Below are 21,200 nucleotides of genomic sequence, written 5' to 3'. Positions count from 1 at the left end.
GTTGTTATGGAAAAACTCCATGGAGACATGCTGGAGATGATCTTGTCAAGTGAAAAGGGCAGGTTGCCAGAGCACATAACGAAGTTTTTAATTACTCAGGTAAGAAATCAATTAGAGACAGAAAATAAAAGATAATATTTAATATCAAACGTTAGTACTGTTTAACTGCAGCTTCCTAGCCTTGTTGTTTAGTCCCTACCTCCAAAGTCTAAACTACACTCAAAAAGGTCGCAGCGGCTTATTGTATTATCTAATTTCTATCTATGATATCTAGAGTCCAGTACACTAAAAGAGTGATGTGTGTGCAGGCCCATTTAGTAAAACTACTCATGAAATTTTAAAATGCGCAATGGCTGAGTCCTGGTTCTTTGAAAATATTTAATGATGGATATCCCTGTTAGATATTTAATTCGTTATCTATACTTTTCTTGGTTGCTATATGAATACCATAATGTGCTTTTTTTTTTTTACTAACGTTTCCTTAGAAACCCACTATGATAATCTAGCTGATTTCACTGTCTTAAGCATAAAGAAGTTTAATTGTTCATTGTGAGTTTTTTCTTGGCCTTTTAAATTTATGTTCTAGGAGAACACATTTTGAAATAAACTGATAGACCAAACTAAAATTATTTTGATGATTTTCTTCTTTGTAGATACTTGTGGCTTTGCGGCATCTTCACTTTAAAAATATCGTTCACTGTGACCTCAAACCAGAAAACGTGTTGCTAGCATCAGCTGATCCTTTCCCTCAGGCAAGTAGAAAAGCCTCTCTCAGCAAAAAGCCGGCTGATAGCATCACTGGCTCCACTGCAGCATTCTGTCACCTTTTCCCTCGAAACATTTATTTGTTTCAAGTTTTATATGTTCGTTTTCATCCATTTGTTACCTTATATTTTGGGACTGGCTTTTTTACTCTGGCTTCTCAGTTCAGCCTGCCTTAATAACGCACACTGAGCCTTCTCATTCTGCTTTTTGGCTTCCGTTGTGTGCAGATCCTGCAGAACTGGCAGCTGCAAAAGGTTCTTTTCCTCAACTCAGAGGATGGAAAATAACTGGATCTCTTTCTGGGAAATCTTGTATCTGAAGTGACTAACCAGGGTGGCTGTCCAGCCTTGCCTCCCTGACACCTTTAGGTCCTAACTGAATGCCCATTCAGAGCTAATTTTTAGGATTATTGTGGATAACAAAACGTGTCTTGTGTTTATCCTTCAACCTTTATTTATAATAAGTCTTTGAGTTAAGTCCATCCCTCCCTGATTTGCATGTTTTCCTGCATTGTAAAACAATATTACCCACTTCTGAGTATACATATTTTCATACTTATCTTCTGAGTTTTTTGTAGAGGTATGGTTATGGTGAAGGGAAAATGTTTGGATGATATTTTCATGAATGAAAACATACTGTTATATCACATAAACCACTATCCTCAAGTACATAAAATGAAGAACAGCTATTATTTCTACCATGAGAAATCTATACAATATATGCAAAGTATTATAGTTGTCTTTGACAGACCTGGGCCAAGACACACACAGACATGCAATTTGTACCTTACCATTTCTGTAAAACGTTATTGTCAACAGGTGAAACTTTGTGATTTTGGTTTTGCCCGGATCATTGGAGAGAAGTCTTTCCGGAGGTCGGTGGTGGGTACCCCGGCTTACCTGGCTCCTGAGGTTCTAAGGAACAAGGGCTATAATCGCTCTCTAGACATGTGGTCTGTTGGGGTCATCATCTATGTAAGCTTAAGTGGCACATTCCCATTTAATGAAGACGAAGACATACACGACCAAATTCAGAATGCGGCTTTCATGTACCCACCAAATCCCTGGAAGGAAATCTCTCACGAAGGTAATATTTTCCATTCAAAATTAATAGTGGTTTCATCCTTAAGTATTATATGATTACTTCAATTGTGAATTATTAAATTGGTAAATGCTTATTGTAAATGGCCCATTGGAGTAGGAGCACAAGTTGATTGAGATGGATTGAGGAATAAAGAAATTGAGACCAAATAAGTCTTTTGATGAAATGTGCATGTATTATAGAGAAATTGAGAAATCCATATTGAAGTAAATGAAAAAAAGAGAAATTGTTAATATTTTGGTATATTTTCTTAGAATTTATAAATATACGTTGATGTAGTGGTAATACCTAATCTTTACTAAGAGTAATATACCTGTTTTTGTATTAGGCATTTTAATCTATTATGGACACAAAAACTTTTTAATACTGATATTTTAATGATCTGATTGCATATATTAGTATATCAAGTCTTTTGTGCACTGACTTCCTTTGTGTGGGATCAGAAAGTGTTATTATTTTATTTAGCCATTTCCATAGTATTTATTTAGGTTGTTTGTATTTCTTCAGTGTTAGATAATCTTTATGTATAATTTCTTATATGTATCTCTAATGATTTTTTAGGATAGATTACCTTGGCAGTATTGCATTATTTAAAGTTAAATTCTTCTTAATAAATGTTTTCTTCTTAAAAGAATAGAAATAGATTTAAAAGTGGTGGGGGGCAGTCTGGGCAAAGAAATTGGCTCATTCAGTGCTTTGGGAAGAAGTTCCTCAGTGAACGTGTTTGGGAGTTTTTCTCATAAAAATCCTGTAAGATAGGTTTTACTATTATACCTACACGTCAAGTGAGAACACTGAGGCAAAAGAAGTGATACTATAGGCCAAAGTCACACAGCTAGTAAGTGGCAGAGCCAGAATTTATACCCAGACAGTGTGAGCATACATTTTTAAACTACTAGTCCTGCCTCTTGTGTAGTTTTCTAACAGCATCTAGTTCTAAGTTTATTCAGATTTTCACTACATTCATAGGTTAACATCTATTTGATACCTGTTATTGCATGTGGTGGTGTAGAAAACAGAAAAGAATGTAAGTTCTTAGACTACTATTAGTATTAAATGGCAAGAACCATCCAGCATCAGGGCTTTGAGTTACTATCAGCAATAACTTTTAACATCTTCAGTTGTAAATGACAGCTAGATGGATATATCTTGAATCTGTGACCTGCAAGAAAACTATCATGTTGCTAAAGGACTAATGAAATATTTAGGATAATTTAACAGAGACAAAAGTGAAGTGTAATTTTATTTTTATTAGGAGGCAAAAAAGAGGGAATTATCCAATAACTTTGTGACCAGTACCCATGTTAGGAAACGTTACCTCTAAATACGATTAACCATTATATCTGGTAATTTCAATCTAGAAATCCAATAAAATAACTTGATGTCGTCACTACGGTGCAAATCTGGAATATCTCTGAAGCCAGATGTTTTCCTGCTATACAGGAACAGGATGTTAGGAAAATAACCTTTGCTTTAAAAAATTTTTTTTCTTGAAGTAGTGGAACAAATGGTGTCCTCTGGTATCATGGAAATGTGCTAGCCTTGTATGTAGATAAAAACTGTTTAGGTCAGAAATGAATGTTAAATTATCACTGGTAATAAAGACCAGAAACAGATATCCATAGCTCAAGAAACTGTTGTTGAGAAATCATAATATACATACATCGTAAGTGACATGAAAGTAAAGGACAAAACATAAAATATTCTTCAAAGAACTTCAAAGCTTATTGAGGAGATGAGTTACATAAATTTGGGAAAATGGTCACTTATTTACCAGAACTGTTAGCTAGGTATAAAATCAGTGTATCCAAGATCAGAGGAGGAAAATTCACTATGGACTTGACTAGTCAGAACTGCATTTTCAGAGGAGATGAAACTTCAGCCCTTCACAAAAGAATGGAAAGGAAGAGAGCATTTCAGAAAGAGGGAATTACATCATATAATTCAAAAGCCACATATATTCGATCAGGAAGTATACATTTTACTTGCCTATAGCTATGTCTAAGCACTAAAAGTTTCCTACCACTCGGAAAAAGTGATGTAGAGACCAGCTCGGGTAGAACTCTCACTTTTCCGAATGACTCAAGTATCAGTTTGGGAATTAACTAGCCTCTCTTCTCAGTATCTTCATCTGATTCATTCTTGCCTTTCAGTCACAGGAGTTGTATTATTTGCAAATCAGGGCTGTGAATGGCAAATGAGCTACCTGTGCTAGTGTATGAACAGAGCTAATACTTGACCATAAAAGTTAGTTAAATTATGTCATAATACCAGCTGAAGTAGTTACAGGCCTGGATTCTATCCCACTGTCTCGTTGAGAACAAATAATTTCCTGATTAGAAGTTATAACAGGGGCTGCAGGTACCAAATAATTTTAAACACGGAGGATCTGATAAATACACAAGCAAACTAGTATCTAGCAAAGATGATCACAAATGATATTGATAAATTTTCAACCTTGGGACACTTTAAACCACACCAGAACCATGAAGAATCCAGATAAATGGAAATTAAAATTTAGGCACCTCAATCAAAGGTAAAGCTCAACAGTCAAGCAGTTTGAGATATAGTCCTATCCGCTATTCTAATTAGCCATCGCTTACCCTTCTTGAGCTTCCGTTCCTCATCTGTAAAACAGAGTAATGATTTCTGCCTACATAATGAGGTGATAATAGAGACTGAAAGAGATAAAGAATGTGGAAAGCATCTATAAAGGCAGGTGTGGGGTGAGCCAAGGATTTGGATTTAAGAGAACAGCGGAACACAGTTAAGCAATTGCTCTGGCGGAAAACCAAGAATTGATTGTATAATTTTAGAAATTATATGCATACAGATATTTCCTAAGTGTTCTTCAGGACACTTGTATTTTTTTTTTCTGTCGTTGGCATAAAAAGAAAAAAGAAAGCCGTAAGGTCTTTGTAGCATACCTAAATGTGTCAGAATGAAAAAAATTCCTTTATCATATTTTTCCCTTAATGTAGGCATGGACTTGATACAACATAATACAATATATTGGAGCGCTTGAGCTGTCATTGTGCCATTTTATCCTCACAACAATCCCCTAATAAGCAACTTGTTTTAGTCTCTGTGTTAGAAACAAGAAAGGTTAAGTGACTTACCTAAGGTCACACAGTGGTAGGGCTTGGACTTGAAATAGTTTGTCTTCATTCTTTATACCGTGCATTGTTGCACACTGAAGGGTGCTTATTTCTTATGACTTGATATTTGAGAACCTATAGGGAATATTTTAAACTCATGAATTATTTTTCTATGACAGTATAATAAGCCTAGTACTGGCATTCTGGAGATATGCTTACTAATAGTTTATCACTGAATTAATCAGGACTCGTGTGTGCAAATAATACAAATCTATCTCTAAATAACTCAGACAGAAGATAATTTATTGACTCACACAACGGGAAAGTCCAAAAGGTGAACCTCATTCATCTGGATCCTGTCGACTGAGAGAGGGAGAAAAGTGTCACATTTCTCCATCTCTCAGTTCAGCTTTATTTTATGATGGCTTCCTTCTTAGGTAGATCCTCCACATGGTTGAGAGTGATCCCCCAGCAACTCCAGGCTTACATGCTACTAATTATACATGATCTCTGAATGGAAGAGCATCTCTCAGTAGCCATAGAGTCTCGGAAATGGCTATGCTTCAATCCTGTAATACACTAGGAACAATCATGCAGTCACCACGGAGCCTGGTTCTGACTGGCCATGTGGAAGATGGAGAGCCCCTCCAGGTTAGAGACAGGAAGCTCCTGCAGGGAAAAGATACTAAGCTAAAAACAAACCCCAAAGCATTAACAGATATCCATTATAAAAATAGGTTTTGGGGGATGGGGGTGTGTTTTGTGAATCAAGGTATGATTTGAAAATTGAAAGAAAATTTGAGGAAAATTTAACTTAGCAAATGTTATATGTAAAAATGGAAATAGTAAAATGAAATTTTTAAAGAAAATAATAAAAGCTAACACTTCTACATTTGCACTGTAGCCAAGCACTGCTTTAAACACTGCATATATGAACTCATTTAATCCTCCCCAACCTTTGAGTAGATATTATTATTGTTCCCATTTTAAAGAGGAGGCAATGTAGTCATAGAGGGTTAAGTAGCTTGCTCTGGTTTGGGCCCAGGTACAAATCCTGTCAGCTGGCTCCAAGGTAGATGCTCTTATCTACTGCTTTTATAGTCTCTTGATTAACCTTCTAGTGAAATTAGCCATACTATCATATTAAAGTTGTAATATGCCTTCACTAGCTTAGAACTAGAGTAACCACACAATTTTTAATAATGTCTAAAAATACAGGAAAATGGGATCATGTTGTGATAAAAACCTGAGTTGAGAGCTCTTCCACTTAGAGTCTGGGGGACCTCATCCAAGTTCCTTATTCTCTTAAGTCTCAGTTTTCTTGTCTGAAATATGGTGATACAAATTCCTAACTTACTGGGTTATTTTAAGTATTAAATGAGATTGCACAGGAAAGGGTTCAACAAATAGATTGACATTACTATATTAGCTTAAATATATTGAACATTTTATATTTCCCCATTACTTTATGTGATCTATATGTCTATCTGTATATTTGCATTTAGTTATGTGATCTATATGTCTATCTGTATATTTGCATTTAGTTATATACACCACACACACATATAACTACAATTATATAAGCTTACATATGCAACTTAACACATATTTCATTAGTTATATGTAGTTATAGAAAACTAAGTACTTACATTATATATAGTTATACATATATAACTAAATAAGAATGAATGTGTACAATAAAACACTCTGAAATGAATTAGGTGATTACAGATAAGTGCATAAAAGGAGACTAGGTAATCATGGAGGGGAAGTTTAGGAACATTCCAGTTCATTCTCAGGTAGTGTCATGTGTCTCACTTTGTATCGTTTCATCATTGTAACTTATCTAGATGTTCATTTGACATCATCCAATTTATTCATTACTTCCCTTCAGTAATTAAACAGGGCCAATTTTATCTCATACTAGGCTAAGCTTAGCCCTCAGCATATCCATCCTGTGATCTTTCTCAGTTCCTTGAAAGAGAGGCCATTTTATCCTTTATGTTTGTTCCATCTAGTACATCATAAGCGTAAATCCCTGATGGACATTGCAAAAACAAAAACAAAAACAAACAAAATTGCAACCAAGACTCAGTCTATGACTTAAGAATGACTTAAGAAGTAGGTACCGGGGTGTAGAGCTTAGTAATGGGAAATGGAAAAACTAGCTAATAGTCAGAATATAGGCATGTTTGCAAGATAGAAGATTCCTAATAATTTTGCCAAAGAACCTCCTTAATTATGGCTCATTTTAAACAACCAGTCATGTCTAGCTTTTGATCTATAGCACGTGTTTTTAAACTTTGGAGGAACTAGTTTAAAATAGAGATTCCCAGGCTCTACTCTCATAAACTGCCTTCTTGAGCTGGAAATGTAAGAAGTACATGGATCACACTTTGAAAAACACTGCTCGAGGGCCTTGGTTCATTAGGAAGGAATTATTTAAAGTTAAATTTAGGAACCTCTGGAAGACCTGACAGCTGAACGTGCTCTAAAAAAATTAAACTGAATTCTTAGTATTCAAATAGATAAATTACAAAATTCCTCTCTCATTAGTAACACTTTTTTTTTTTTTGCATTCACATCATCTTCTTTATCAGATATTTAATGTCAGAGCATGTAATTTGTTCCAAATGTTGAATGTATTCAATAGAGATTGCCATGAAAATAGTAAGGAAAGAAAAAGAAGCACATGCTGCTTTTGTCAAACAGAAAGAAGAAAAAATATATAAACTCCAGGAAATACAAAAAGTTGAACAATAAAAAGGTAACTAACATATGTGTCATGATTTTGAGCAATTAAAGAAATGCAGAAAAAGAGAATCCTTTTAACACTTGAAAATTCTCCTTTGAACAGGCATAGATTTAGAAATTTGACGTTATAGGTTATAGGCTATGGGAGAATATGTGTTATAATCCTATAGTTCTTCAGTTAATAATAGTTATATTTCTTATTCCACATATTGCTTGTTAATTTTATTTTATTTTTAAACTTATGAATCATTGAATTTTAAAAAGTAAATAATAAAGTTTTTCATAAGCAAAGCATAGCTTAACATTTTGTTTAAGATTGTATGTAACTGCATAAACTGTTTATACATGTAGCCCCAGTAATGTGTCATAATAATAATAATAATAATAATAATCATCTACTCTAAAATATACTTAACATTTGTAATTAGCTAATAAGATACAGGTTAAGCAGATGCAATTTCACAGACATGGGAAGTTCCTCTATTAAAACATCCAATGTGATAGTGGAATTGTAGACCTGAATACTATCTATTATAAATAAACTTATCACAAAATTGTACTGGCCATAGGCAACAATAATTTTAATTTAAAAAATGTAAATAACCTTGTTCATACCCATACTGGACCGTATTTCTCTGCCTCTTCCAGCTATCCCATTAGACCCTTTTCATACTACCTTGAAGTATACTGAACCAAAAATTTCAAACAATTTCTTCTACAAAACAGGCTTTTTGTCAGAAAACTTACATGAAGTGCTAGCCCAGTGCCTGACAAATTATAATAACTCAAGTAATGGATGCTTATTAATTTCAAATTTTAGATAACTTTCAGCATGTCTGACTTCATTCTCATTATGCAAAAGAATGTAGATAATGAACCTTCTACGACACAGGGAAATGGGAGTGGTCAGAGAATTGGTGAGGAGAGCTTTATGAGTCCTAACTTCCAGAGTTCACATGGGGTTCTTCCCAGGTGAATGGACTGAGTTATACACATTCGCCTGTAAGATTTAATACATGATTTAATCATGAGTTAATACTTTTTAGTAAATATTAGCATGTGTGTGTGTACACACACACACACACATATATATATCCTATATTGTGTGCCAGGCATTGTTCTAAGTTACAAGGGTGGCCACTACATTAATATAACTAACTTGGAAGAAGGAGGAGGACAATAAGATAGAGAAAACTGAAATGAAATGATTCATTTTTCTTAATGAGAGGGAATCAGTTTTTTTTTTTTTTATTTTTTAAGGTGGTTCTTTTCAAACTATCTGTGATAAAGGACCAGCTTTATTTTATTTTAATTTTCAAACATATAATAAAATATAATAAAAATGTTACAGCAATGTCACAATGCTATAAAAATTTCCAAAGACTTACTCTCACTTTCTTTACTTATTTCATCGTGAACCAATAAGCAGTTAACATGCTGATACTGATCCACGAACCATTCTTTGAGCAGCACTGGTTTAAAGTTACTGAATCAAACATAAAAGATACTGTGTTTATTATTTAAAGGTATAGAGATAATAACAAGAAATGTTTTTAAATAATTAAAAGAGATCATCCCTGGAGAGCGGGTCTAATAATGAGTTGAGATCTTTTTATTTTTTATTTTGAACTCTTCTTACTGATTGTTTCGATCCTTTTACCAGGTACATGATGCTTTTATTAAGAAAGTAATAAAAATGATCAAAAGTGCATGGAGAGAAAGAAGGCTCCAGGAATAAATGGAGTACAACCTTTTGTATAACTAATTCTTTCATGCCTAGTCTAAAAGTTGTCTAGAATTTTAAACATACAATTAAGAAATATAGTATTCTATACATGAATTTTATTCACTGAAGAGCTAGCGGGTTATATTTCCTTTTCTATAACACCGATCCTTGCATCGCGCCTGAGCAGATGAAGATGGTGTAATCTTAAATCTTTAAACCTATCTATGTGCACACAAAGGAGATTTTTCAAGTGGGAAAGTCAAATGAATTCTCTTTTCCTACATTTCTTTAGTTGCTCAAGATCATAATACATCTCTTAAATTTTCTTTTTTATGTATGACTTTATTATACAGCTCTTGTTTTCCCAAGAGCTTATCCTTAGAGGAAGAAAGGAAGTGGCACAGATAACCAAGTGATGTGGATTGTATAGCTGGTAAAGTGACATGTAATTTGCTTCAGTGCAAGTCATCTTACTAGGAGAATGATGACAAATCTACAGCGATGAGAAAGCATTTGTTAGAATAAAAGTTCATTTCCATCATCAAATTGAATTGATGTGTTCAGTTAGAGATACATGGTAAATTTGAGGAAGGTTAGTAATAGACCATGAAGATCACCCGAGAAATTACTGTTTTTTCCTTCTGAGTTTTGATATTCCTTTATATGCCATTAGGGAGGCAAGCAGGCAGTAATCAACACAGAGGCAACCTCGGAAATTGTCTCACAATGAGCCCCGACCCCTGCAGACAGAGATCATTTTCTGTGTTCACAGGTGAAGTCTGAAGAAGCACCTATTCTCAAGTCACCTGCTGTGATGTTACCGCTCAGCTTCAGAGCCACATGGTTAGTTTGTATTATCAAGAATTAAGATCAGACATGAAGCCTTGACATACCATGTATAAAAAAGGGAAAGGAAAGAAAATGCCCTTGCATTAATCCTGTAGCTTGTCTTTAGTTCAGAGTTACAGATTGTGATGGTGCACCAGTGACATAGGGTTTTTTTTTTTTTTCCACACATATGCTTCCAGTCTCAATAGTAGTATTTCTGTCTCTTTTTTATTTCTTTTCCCTGATCAGCACAGCTTATAAGTTATTCTTCTAGTTGGTCTTAATCCTTTGCTGACATTTATGTACAGTATAGAATATATGGCATCTTTAGGCGTAGAATGGCCATGATAATATACCAAGAAATTTATCAAAGCATCTAAATTTTGTTTTGAAAGCAGTTTTGCCATTCAATGCGGTAAATTCAAATAAAATTGGTCACAAATGTGTTTTTCCCCCAGAAATTGGAGATGAAAAATACAGCCAGAACAAACACAAAGCAAAGCTAAATAAAAGCCTAGCACCATTACCACATCGTATGTTTTCAAAATCCAACAGTGTTCCAGAACACTAAACACTTAAGTTGGAAGTAGCACTTTGCCATGAAAAGAAACCAGCTGTAGGTCCCTCTTTCACTCCATATTGTTCAAAACAAAAAATAACCTCATTGAAAATAAGTCTCGGGTAGCTGAAACCCAGAAATCCAATAGTATGAGAAACAAAAGAAAGACAATTGTCATTTTAATAATTAAACTGTGTTTGTAACAGCTTATGAGGCTTGCACATCTAGCAAGCCTGCTGAATATTAATGAATAGATTGATTTGTCAACATATTAGCACCACTGTCAGACATAACAGCATGGAGGAGATTCGAGGGGACTAGCCAGTGAACTGCTTAAAAATGCTTGACTGGGTGCCAGGAAATTCTATCACAGTTGATAAACTAAAGTGAATTATGTGTGTCAGAACTTTCACCGGGGTTTAGTATTTTGAAAGATCTCTACTTGAAATTCAGGAATTATTTGTGCTTAATTTTTAAAAAAACGTGCATTTTGTTCAATGATAAGGAACTTTAAAATTATGAGCCAAAGACATACAATGATTTAAATAATATCTAGTAGTAGAATGAATTTTTAAATATATATGTATATATGTATATTACATATGTCAGAATCCAAATGAATAAATATCTGAAAAGATACCCCACGGGGAACATATAATTGTTTATTTTGATTGCAAATAAAATATAATTGAGATTTTCTCTAACAAATAATTTGTAGAGAGAAACTGATCAAAAGAAGTTTAGCAAGAACATTGGCATTATAAGTGCTCAAAAATTGGCTGTTTATTTACCCCCCAAATTGAAATTATAAAATTATAAATTTCATTTCTGAAGATATAGCATAGTTGAGTTCAAATATGACATCTGAATATACGTAGAGATGTCAGGGTAGAGGAACGACAAAGTTTAAACATTCTGTACGTTTGCTTTCTTCCACAATGACAACACAGAATAATATTTCAAACTACAGGATGTTAAAAATCTTATCTAATCCCTATAATGCTTCATGTTACCAATCCACCGACCTGTTAAACAGAATATTCTTAAATTGCTCCAGTAATAGAAAATACACAATTTCATGAAGAGCCCTGTTTCTCCTTACTTGAACCTAGCACAATGAGCAAAATGTCTCTGTTTATACTCACTGGTAGAACTAGCCCAATCCTTTTTCCAAATAAATGCTTATCTCAGAGGTTTGAAAGCAGCCATCATATCACCATCATATCATTCTGAGCCTTCTCTTTTTCTGGGCAGTTTTTCCTTCAGCCTCTTGTTCACTGTGGTTCAAACACTCCCTTCTTTGCTTATGTTTTTTGCTGTTTTTTTTTTTTTTAATCAAACCTCAAAACTACTCAGACTCAAGGTTCAATGAGTCTAAGAGTAATGCCACTACTCTCCTCATTATAGAGAACACATTTCTTTCAGCGTGAGATGAAATGACAATTGATTTGGGGACAATAAGTAGATTCATGTTGAGTTTACTATGGATTTAGAACGCTGAGTCATTCCTCATGCATGTTGTTGATAAGCCAGGTTTTCCAGTTTAATATTTAGACCTCTATCAAGGGATGGGGAGGTGGGGCCTAAAAAGAAGACTTAGTTTAATTTGTTCCTGTTAAATGCCTACTTACCAGTATGTCCCATAGCTCCAGACCATAGTTGTTTTGGAACTTATTTGTGAAATGGAACTTGTTTGCTCTTTCTTTCTGTTGCCATCTTCTGAGCAGAAGCTATCCTGAAACCCTTCTATGTCTCCATTCCAGAATACTAAACAAGATGGGGCTGAGGACAGATACCTTTTTCTATGATTAGATACCTTTCTCTTTGTTTACATCCATCTACTCAGGGGCCCTTTGGGCACTATTAAATCAGTTATTAATGACATTCAGTATTCTCAAAGCCCTAGCCCCTTGCTGCCCAAAATGTAGTCTAAGACTCCATTTGAGATGCAATAAAATACAGACACTCAGATCCACCTCTGAACTACTGAATCAGAATCTTCACTTTAAGATCCTGGCATTATCCATATGCCTGTAAAAGTTTGAAGAGTACTGCTTAGCACAGTCATTCTCAACCCTAACTGCACATATTAGAAACAGCTGAGGCAATTCTAAAAGTACCAATACCTTCCCTAAAGATTTTCGCTTAACCTTTGGCTTGAGTATCAGCATTTAAAAACAAAAACCTCTTCAAATGACATCAATGTGCAGTGAAAATGAAAGAAAAATCCACCCCGAACATCATTAGAATAATATAAATATATTTTGACTTTTACTTTAAATTTTGAATCAATTTGGCATTGGTTGGGAGCTGCTATATGCAGTTTTTAAACAATTCAGGATTTCCAGAATTGTGTTGCTGGTCTCTAGAAGGCAATGAAATTGAATGTAAAGCAAAGGAGTAACCGTTGGCAGAACAACTTCCTACGGAGGGAAGAACTGAAAAGACATCAACTTGAGTCTCTAAAGGTCTTGCATTTCATTGGCTGGTAGGAATTGGCTCAGGAACTACTGAGACGATGATGTCCAGTGGCCTTGTTTGCTGCAGGCAGCCTCTGGTTTCAGACCCCGATTTTTTTAGCGTCCCAATTAGTGTTGCCGGGCAACTGCTTGCTAGGTTGAGAGCTGGAATGTGAAGGGTTGTGAAACGATTTTTAAAATAAACATACAACTTACCAACGACAAAAGTACTGGGCACCATACTGTGATGGGCAGTGAGGTAGAATGGAAAGGGAAGAAAATAGAAAGCAGGGAGCTCAGTAGTTGACAGATGATGGCTTCTTCACTAGAGCGATAGTTCTTAATCTGCTTTCTAATTGGAAAATTTGTCCCTGGATAATTCATGTGTGGACACAAGACAGTATGGAAAAATAAAAAGTACTGTGTTTGGACAAAACAGGTTAGCCTTAGGGGGTTTCACAGGTAATTTCTCTTCTGTAAAATAAACATTATAAAGCAAACATGATCTGTATTGCAGATACTCTCAGCTTTATTCTGATATTCTCATAGAAGTCACTGATGCTATGATCTTTTACATTTTGTAGAGTTGTGATAACATCCAGGAATATTTTTAGCCAAAATATACAAATCATGTGCACCTAATGTGGATATCAAAACTTTAAGCAGGGAAAATGGCTATTTAAATTTCTAATGTATTCAGTCTACCAGATGCTATTTAGCAAGCATTTTTCTAATGCATTAAATGATAAATTTTATTTTAAATATTTATGAAACTTACATGCAAAAATGAATACACAATCTGTGTGACCTTAAAGGAGCTAAAATTCAATGGGGAAAATGGGGGTAGCCAGGCATGTACTCAAATAGTAAAAGATGAGAATTGGAAGATGACTGAGAGTTGTGACCTAAGGGACCTATATGTATTCAGATATGTCCACTTCTCTTCTTGTTGGAGGATTTTCTCCAAGCTTTGGATGTCATTCATTTTAGCCATAGCAATGACACATGCAAACGAATCTTCTACAGACACAGAATCTGTTGTATCCATACACATGGTACTTCCACAATTTCAATGATAATTCAGTATTTTGATACCAGAAGAAAGTGGAATCCATACAATTGAAACTCTGATGGAACATTTCATATTAAAACATAAAGCCCTTTAGCGCCTGCGTATACCTTTTAATTTTAGTTTCATTCAGATATACTTGTGTACCTGGCAAACAGGCTACACAGAACTTCAGCTATCCCAACATCTGCTGAAGGACTCATTTTGGTAAAAGAGAACATCTGATAAAATTTTCTCTTCACTTTTCTGACATTTCAGTCTCTCAACTGAGGGGGCAATGAGAGAAATTTCTATACAGGAAGTTAGGAGGAAAGTAACTGTGTTAGCCAAGAATTTACTGTAGCAAAAAAAGAAACATTAAACTTCAAAAAACAGATTTTCTTTTCTTCTTAATTTATAGGAAACATTAGTGTGGATCCATCCATGGCTGGAGATATTTTAGAAAGCACAAAATTCTTTGCTCATGAAGGATACAGGATTATTTAAAAAATGAAAAATTTGAACCATACAGTTCAATAAGAAGGAAAAAAAACAAAGACTAACCACATTGAACATCCGAGGTGTTTAGAGAGCTTGGGCTTAAAACTATTTATAAATAATATGAAATGAAGGGATTGAGTTTAAGGATGAATAAGAGAACAGACAGAACTCTCAGAATAATATTAAAAAGGCTAACTCTCAGACTAAATGGGCAGGTACAATCAGAAAATAATTCTACCATTCTATGAAAAAGTTGCCATCATATTTTCTGCAAAGAGAAAAGAGGAACCAGCCACTGCCTATTTTGCTCCTATTTTCTTCAGGGAGAGAGGGGGCGAAAGTATTCAAACTGAGAGAATAAGGGGAGGAGGGTGTGAAACAAAAAGTATAACCCAAGTGAATAGAAAATTCTCATTTTCTACACACTTTGGCCCTAGTCCAATCCCAACTGTTTAAAATGACATCTGCTTCATGCCCCAAACTGCAAAGAAACCAGCACTGTGCTGCAATAATCCTCACCTCACGAAAGGGAAGTATTTGGATATATACATTTTGCTATATCTGTGGAAGGATGTACAGGGTACCAGGAATTTCTGAGTTGTTTTCTGCTTCTCCAAATATCCCTTCCTCATGGGCTCCAGAACCTTGTGAAGGGAAGCTCAGGGAACCAAGAGCTTCTGCATTCCTCTCGCCTTCCCCTGGGCACTAGCATCCTGTTGTGCTGCTGTGCCAGCATATGCAACTTTTCCTTCTGACTTCCCATTCTGCTGCAGTCCTCTCTTTTCCTTCCTGTTTCCCACTGCCAGACCATGCTCCCATTCTCCTTTGCTTTACTTTTCAGAGAAGTTCGCAGAATGGCCCAATCTTGTATCTGTCTTTCCCATTGTTACTCCCTTTTCCTCTTCCCAATGCCACAGTTTGAAAGGCATTCCTTGCCACATTCCCTCTAGATCCAAATTGTGAATCTTGATTTGCATTTTGGAACTGGAATTGAGACCCCATTTGGACTTGTTTGTCAGCTCGCTTCTGGGACTGCTGTGGCTACTCCAGTTTTACTAGTCCTTTTGCTCCTGTGCTACTGGCTCTCCACTGCCTTGGAGTGGATCCTTTACACACACATGGGCGGTCTCTGTGGGGAGCTGGACCTGGGGGGAATGGAGAGATCAAAAGAGAAAACTCAATGGCAACCATGAGGTACCGTACTGGACATGCTGCATATTGAAGAAGCTAACAGAGAAGCTCTTAGAACCATTGTACTTTTTTTTTTTAAATCGTAGATAAAATTAAATGCCAGGATACTTAACACAGGCCAGAGTTTCTAAATTTCTAAAAGGAGGAAGGATGGATTCTGAAATCATTCAACGAAAAACAACATTTATCCTTGACAAAATCCTAGAATTCATGATTGAATAGTTTGCAAACACTGAGAAAACAAATCCTGGGATTTAGAAGCAAATGACTAAAAGTCAATATTACTCAATATTAGTTTATATAGAATCTATTATTCCAGAATAATTATATTTTCTTTTTAAAAAGGATTGTCAGACTGGTAGAATAATACCAAAGACTGATGTGCCTTGATCATAATAAAACATTTGCAAAAGTCTCCCACAATTGGAGAAGATGATAACATATGGACTGGATGGGAAACTCCTAGGAGGAAACATTGATTGTCTGTCAGCCTATTCAAAGAATAATTAATAGGCATGATAGTTGGGAATATGATCTGTGATAGAGTCATGAGACCCTGTATTTAAGCCTTATTCTGAAAAAAGGTTCCTAATAACTTGATTAATGCATAGCAAATAGGTTAGTCAGTTTGGAAGTTGTGAAAACCCAAGAGAAATAATCCCTATGATAGGAAGAGATTACATCACATTGAGAATTGTATTTGCTGACATTTTGAGCTAAAGTCACAAAGATATACATATATTTACATGCAGGGATATATACGTATATGTGTATATCTATGTGTGTGTGTATGTGTGTGTGTGTGTGTGTGTGTGTGTGTTCATGCATTTAAATACATAGAAGTATGGTAAAAACATAACTAAAAAGAATTTAATGTTCATTATTGGAAACATTTTTAAATTTAGTTAATTTTTGACATTCTCATTAGTTAATAATAATAAGTCAGTGGTATGGCCTGTCTACTGTATACCATAGTGTTTAAGAGTATGGGCTTTGAGCCAGCCCCCAGGTTTCAGCCTCACCTCTGTTACCTAGATGCTTTCTGATTTCGACCAAGCTACATGACCTTTGAAGCCTCAGTTTTTCCTATTATATAAAATGGAGATTAAAATAATAAGTACTGTCACAGAGTTATAAGGACTACCTAAAAATAAGAATGTATCATTTTTCAAAAGGAAAACCCTAAATCGTAGGCCATATGAATAATGTCTATGTGTACAAGTTAATTATGCTGGCAGTTAATTATGAGGAAAATTCTGGTCATTAATGAACAGGGACATTGAAAAACAGCTAGTGAATATTAAAATAAGGATGCACAGGAAGACGTGGGCATCTGGAGGACAATTGAAGGTGAGGTTAAGGTGAATCACTGTCACCAAGATTTGAGGAGCTGTCATACAGAATAGAGTCAAGTTTTCCATTGCATCTAGAACATAAGTAGGATTAATGTGGATACATTATAAAAAGACAACTTTGGGCACAATGTAAGAGACAAGAATTCTTGTCATCAGTATCATGCAATACAATTGACATAGAAAGAGATCAGACCGCTGGAAATAGTCGCTAGGACCCTAACTAGTTATATTTCAGAAATACTAAAGAAAATATTTTTTCCTTTGAGTAAGATATTAATTAAATGGCAAAGATTTAAAATGGTGCATTTTGTCATTGTATGTGTGCGTGCACACGTATGTTTTGCCTTTGCAACTAGATTGGGAGCTTTTCAGGGGGCCAGATTTTTTTTTTAATTCTATCAATAATTGCCAACAGTAATTCCTTAGGGAAGATTTGGTGAATGAACAGATGAATGAGTGATTGATACATACAGGTGAGGAACACTGCCAATAAAGAGAACAGTGTAAAAAAAAAAAAAACTTTAGAATTTCTTTTTAGAATGTGTTTAATGAAAGGCATTCACAGAGTACATTTAATGCTGGATTGTGTGAGACTTAATTAATAAAAAGGATGCTTTAAGAGTTCCAGAAACAATGACAGGTAAATGGAGCTCTCAAACACTAATGATGCACCTATTTTCTCAGTAACACCAGGTTCCCAACACTTAACTCCAGGTTCCAACATTTAATAGTATATCATTTCTGTTTTCTGCTACAAGAGCCAGAAAATATATTTGTACATACACAACTGTACACAAACACATATTTATACACGCACATGCACATATTCCCTCTAATTCTCTCCTTAAATCCTAAACTATTTTCTCTTGGAGGTACTTGTCATTACTTTGCTGTGCTTATTCCGATCACGTGGGTACTGTGCCTATAGTCAGACTTGTGGTTGTATGCTTCATTCAGTGGAACAATTTTTTCACCCTCACAAATTCCGTTTTCTTCAAACACTTCTACTTTCTCCTCTGGCAGTACGTCCCTCCCCATTAGGCTGTATGGTTCACCGTTGGGGCCCATTTGGGCACAAACCAGACCTTTTGTTGAGTTACTATACTCCTACCTTCCTAATTATAGAATTCAAAGCAGAATGAGTGAATTAATAACATGTATTTATTCCCTGCAGTGTCTGGGGAAATGCAGTGCTGTGGCATGCTTACAGTAGCACATATGCTCCCCCTTCACCCCTCAACCTCCATTTTTGCTCTGTGACTTCACAGCAGCAAGAATGGAAGGTGCACTTTACTCACCAGTGAGTAAATCATGTGAATGGATGTTTTAAAGCACATGCCCAATACACAGTTCACCCAGAGAACTATACTTTCAAAAGCTCTATGAGAACACATGTTTGGAATTTGAAATTGTACTAACTACTGTGTTTCCTAAGGTATCCCAGTTAAGGCAAGGGTGTATAGGCTAGACAGCATTTAAATGTGTGCTATTACGTTTATTTTCTCCAATCAAAGAATTCTTAGGTGTTTGATTCTACAGCCCTTGCATGCAGGCAAATACTGGAATATTAATATCAGAGAGACACAGTTCTGGATTACCAAAAGACTGTAGCAGTCATTTCTCTTGCCTGATAATGAGAGGGATTCTGATTCATTCTGATTGAATGAAGTGATCTTTGTTCCAGGTGGCCTCTGAACTATTGTGACAGTCCGTTTTTTTCAGGTCCATACAGGCTGATGTAGACCAAACAATACTCAAAGTCACCTGATTCAGGACTTGGCGCTTGGGATAGTTGAGGAATTAATTCACTTCTTCTTTTTTTTAACATTGAAAGAGACAAAAGTATTTTCCTGGTGGACCATTGGTTTTTAGGTTATGAGTTTATCATGAGTCCTGGCCCATATTATGCTTTATAGTTTTCCTTTTAAATATAATATCCAGATGTCCTTTAATTCAAGACTATGAAACCCATTATGTGTGTTCAAACTTTAAACACATAACAAAATTAGTAAATGCTTTCTCTTTGAAATTATTTTTATCTTGCCATTAGTGTAAGATATATTGAAATGATGTATATTTAAATAAAATTTCTGCTTTAGAAATGTATCTTAAAGACTAAACCAAGAGAAATTCAGATTATACTCACTCTTAACAATAGACTCAAACTCCTTCATCCACAATTGTTTCCAGTTTCATTTTTCAGCACTGAAAATAAAATGAAAACCAAGGTTTTAGAATTCTCAAGACAAATTTTCTTCAGGTTTTAGTGCTTGTTATTGTTATTAACTGTGAAATAAACTATAAATGAATTATATGTTTCATATTTGTCATTTATTTTTACCAATAATTTAAATTTTTTTCAGCCATTGATCTTATCAATAATTTGCTGCAAGTAAAAATGAGAAAGCGCTATAGTGTGGATAAGACTTTGAGTCACCCTTGGCTACAGGTAAAAATTAATTATTGGATATGTTCTGTCAGATGAGCTTCTAATTATTTGTAAGATCTTGAGAGTGTATGTAAAAATATATATTTTTTTAATTTTTAAACTATAATTCTAATATCAGTTTATTTGGATTAATAACAATTTAGTGTTTCTTAACCTCCCTGCCGGGAAAAGTTGACAGGGGAGAAACACCACACACACACACACACACACACACACACACACACACACACACACACACACTTGCACACACAAAACCAAAAACAAACAAATGAAAAAATCTAAGAGTCATAACAAAACTCCAAGGACCAGCTTTCAAATGCATCTATATGTGCACTCCTGATAAATAAATGTCCAAGTAGATACCTATCCGGTCATATACTGTATTCATTTGTAATCATATTTTTAAAGCCTAGACTAATATTCATGGAACAAATGCATGGCAAATATAAAGTATATGCATGAGTGTTTGCTTTTAAATATTATTATTTTCACATTGAACTTAAAGTTTACAAAAATGGCACTGAAATACTGAAGGATTTTTTGTAGTCACTAATCTCAAAGGAATACCAACATTTCTAATTCCTCGCCTGCAAATATTTATTGCCCACCATATAAACAGTGTGCATTTGCAGAGTTGAGGCAAATAGGATGGCTTTGGTGCTGATGCCGTCACTTCAGGGTGCCTGATGGAAGACAAAGTAGTGTTAGAGTGCAAGGGAAAAGGGTAACTCATCAATTGTGAGAAACTGACAACATATGAAACAGTGTTTTAATGAGCTTTTAATCGTCTCTATGGTAATATTTTGGAATTTCTTCATAGGATTATCAGACCTGGTTAGATTTACGTGAGCTGGAATGCAAAATCGGGGAACGCTACATCACCCATGAAAGCGATGACTTGAGGTGGGAGCAGTATGCAGGCGAGCAGGGGCTGCAGTACCCCACATACCTGATCAACCCAAGTGCTAGTCACAGTGACAGTACCGAGACTGAAGAAACAGAGATGAAAGCCCTTAGTGAGCGTGTCAGCATCCTCTGAGTTCCATCCCCTATAATCTGTCAAAACACTGTGGAATTAATAAATACATACGGTCAGGTTTAACATTTGCCTTGCAGAACTGCCATTATTTTCTGTCAGATGAGAACAAAGCTGTTAAACTGTTAGCACTGTTGATGTATCTGAGATGCCAAGACAAATCAACAGAAGCATTTGTATTTTGTGTGACCAACTGTGTTGTATTAACAAAAGTTCCCTGAAACACTAAACTTGTTATTGTGAATGATTCATGTTATATTTAATGCATTAAACCTGTCTCCACTGTGCCTTTGCAAATTGATGTTTTTCTTACTGGAGCCTCAATTTGGT

At 35.2% G+C, this 21,200-nt stretch overlaps 1 protein-coding gene across 1 annotated transcript in view; it reads left to right on the top strand.

The window, feature by feature from the left end:
- PRKD1 (protein kinase D1) overlaps window positions 1-20,873 on the top strand; it is a 280,608-nt gene extending 259,735 nt beyond the window's left edge. Inside the window, 5 exon segments of the mRNA XM_025043367.1 lie at window positions 1-99; window positions 654-752; window positions 1,584-1,851; window positions 19,749-19,834; window positions 20,655-20,873. The exon segment at window positions 1-99 is cut by the window's left edge and continues 34 nt beyond it. Of these exon segments, the coding sequence (XP_024899135.1) occupies window positions 1-99; window positions 654-752; window positions 1,584-1,851; window positions 19,749-19,834; window positions 20,655-20,873 (771 nt within the window).
- The last annotated feature ends 327 nt before the right edge of the window (window positions 20,874-21,200 follow it).

The sequence above is a fragment of the Pteropus alecto genome, unplaced genomic scaffold (genome assembly GCF_000325575.1).
Source record: "Pteropus alecto unplaced genomic scaffold, ASM32557v1 scaffold171, whole genome shotgun sequence".
Lineage (NCBI taxonomy): Eukaryota > Metazoa > Chordata > Mammalia > Chiroptera > Pteropodidae > Pteropus > Pteropus alecto.
This window is presented reverse-complemented; position numbering and strand designations above follow the sequence as displayed.